Below are 2,618 nucleotides of genomic sequence, written 5' to 3'. Positions count from 1 at the left end.
TATTATTATCATTACTAATACCATATCATTATGATCAACATCATTATCATTTTCATTACCATCATTAGTATTATCATTATCATCAGTATTACTATAATCATTATCATAATCACCCTCGTTATAATTAGTATCATGGTTAACACTATGATAATTATTTGTGCTATTATCTTTGTATCAAATTCATCGTTTAACAAGCTATGACTTTGTAACATCAGTTGAGTTTTTACTGATTAGTTATCTCGATTAAGTCTACGGGAGTGTATCCACATTTCACTTGCAACTTTTAAGGTTTGTTTTGATTTACTATTAATGTTATCGTTGTTATTGTTATCATTGTTATTAGTAGCATCACCATCATCATTATGATTATCCTTATTGTTATTGTTGTTATCATTATCTTTATAATTATTACTATTATTATCATTATCAACATCCCTATCATTATTATTATCATTATCATTACTATCATTAATGTTCCCATCATTTTTATCATTATGATTACTGTCATTATTGTTATCATCATTATTATTATTATGATCATTAACATCATTATCAATATCATTATTCTTATTCTTATTATTGTCATTACTGTTATTATCATTATCATTACTATTATCATTATAATTATTGACAAATCATTAATATTATCATTAAAGATATTACTACAACAACTGCTGTTGCTGTTTTTCTTAGGCTCATTATGATTATCAGTATGATGATCATGATCATTATAAGCACTGCTATTCAATATCATTACAGTTGTTACAGTTATCCTCACTTTCATATATGCAATATTCTTTGTATTATGATTCATAGCATGACTATTATTGCTATTACTACTACTACTACTACTGCTACTACTATAACTCTAGGGGGTCCTCGACTTACGATAGAGATCCGTTCCTACGATTGCGTCGTATCCGGATTTTGACGTAAGTCGGAACACACCTAAATACAGTACATGTACGTACGTAAATAAGCACCGAAGTCACTCACATATGCTAATGCAGTACGTATACATGCATTAAAGTCAGAGTCTAAAACATAACAAGACACTTCTATGGCGTACATGAAAACATAAATAGGGTTAAAGGAACACGCGGAACGCAAACTGTAAATACTGCAATACTGTAAATGATTTCTAGCGTCGTGGAGACCGTCGTAAACCGAGGACCCCTGTATTATAGTCATTATTGTTATCACTAATGATACTATCTATCTTATATTAAACATTGGCATGATACTATTATTAATATCTCTTTAATTACCCTAAATGATGTATAAATCTTCATGTGCTAACTTTGCGAAGGACGACTTAGTAAATGAATAAAAGTAATAATGATAATAACAATAGATTTGATAATAGTAATAAATAAAACACTTAATAAAACAAACGCACATGCAAGTACACACACACGCACACAACAAGCCAAAACTTCGCAATACATACACAAACCTAAAAAGGCATCCCCTCCCAGATACAGAAAAATTTATCGATGACAGCAAAAGTTATCAAAATCATTGCATAAACACAACGAACGAAAATGGAAAGTGAAAAAACACAAAATATAGACGCATGAGCAATGAAAAAGGAATCAACAACTTTGATTAAACTACAAGTGTCTTACCAAGGATCACAACAAACGAGTGCATGGCTGGTGTTGTCTTGAGGATGTGAACGAACTGGGTTGAAGCTGATGGCGAGTTTCGGTTGAATTTCTTGTCTTCGGCGTGTGGTTCGTCCTAGCACATCCTAGCGGGCTGATGGTTCGAGCACCTTTGTGTAGCGGAAGGAGGTTGGCTGAGCTCTGGGCTGAGGTGAGTCTGGGGTGGCGCTTTTAAACTTTGGCCGTCCGGGATCCAAGATGGCGCGCGCAGGTCGAGGGTGGGCGGAGAACGTTCATTCAGAGCAGATCAACCGTCCACATGATGCGACTAATTTTCAAACGCTTGTGTATATATATATAAAATGTAACGCGGCGTAACCATAGCTCGACGGAAAATGTATAAATAGATAATAACATATTCTCTTTATCACTTTTCAAAGTATACATATCCCCCCCCGATTTCATTCATCGTCGAGCTCCACCTCTTCGCCTCAAACTGACCAATCACGAGGCCGGAATGCGATGACGTAACAGGTCAAACAGCCATTCACGTCACACCAAAACACCGACGTCACTTGAGAAGCTTTACAACGTCTTCCTGAGCTTCTGGACACTGGAGACTTCGATTCCAAACGGGTGATTTTTTTCTTATCTTTTTTTTTCTTCTTTGTTCTTAACTGTTTCACCTTTAGACACTCTCTTTATTCTTCTTTCCCTGAACTACGATCTATGTGTAACGAAGCATGGTGCAGATGCTGATATAACTGTATGGAGATTTTCGAGCCTTTCGAAAATAGAATTGGATATTATGCAACTTTTTTTCTTTTAAGAATGAAGTTGGTTTAGGAAATTTTGAATGAAAAAACATCCATGTCTTCGGATTCATGACACCGAAGGAATATATGTTTTGCTGTGCCGGCCATTCTATCTGTCTTTCTCCTTCTCTCTTCCTTGTGTCTGATATCTCCGCTTCTCTCTTTCTCCTTTTCTCTCTGTCTCTCTTTTTCTATG

At 35.0% G+C, this 2,618-nt stretch overlaps 1 protein-coding gene across 1 annotated transcript in view; it reads right to left on the bottom strand.

Moving 5' to 3' along the window:
- Nucleotides 1-1,937, bottom strand: part of Trissin (trissin) — an 11,023-nt gene extending 9,086 nt beyond the window's left edge. Inside the window, exon 1 of the mRNA XM_027365733.2 lies at nt 1,629-1,937. Coding sequence (XP_027221534.2) covers nt 1,629-1,653 — 25 coding nt within the window. The 5' untranslated portion in view covers nt 1,654-1,937. The remainder of the gene's footprint in view (nt 1-1,628) is intronic.
- Between the last annotated feature and the right edge of the window lie 681 nt (nt 1,938-2,618).

Source organism: Penaeus vannamei, chromosome 28 (assembly GCF_042767895.1).
Source record: "Penaeus vannamei isolate JL-2024 chromosome 28, ASM4276789v1, whole genome shotgun sequence".
In the NCBI taxonomy this organism is placed as follows: domain Eukaryota; kingdom Metazoa; phylum Arthropoda; class Malacostraca; order Decapoda; family Penaeidae; genus Penaeus; species Penaeus vannamei.
Note: the sequence above shows the minus strand (reverse complement) of the source record. Positions and strands in the feature narration are given on the sequence as shown.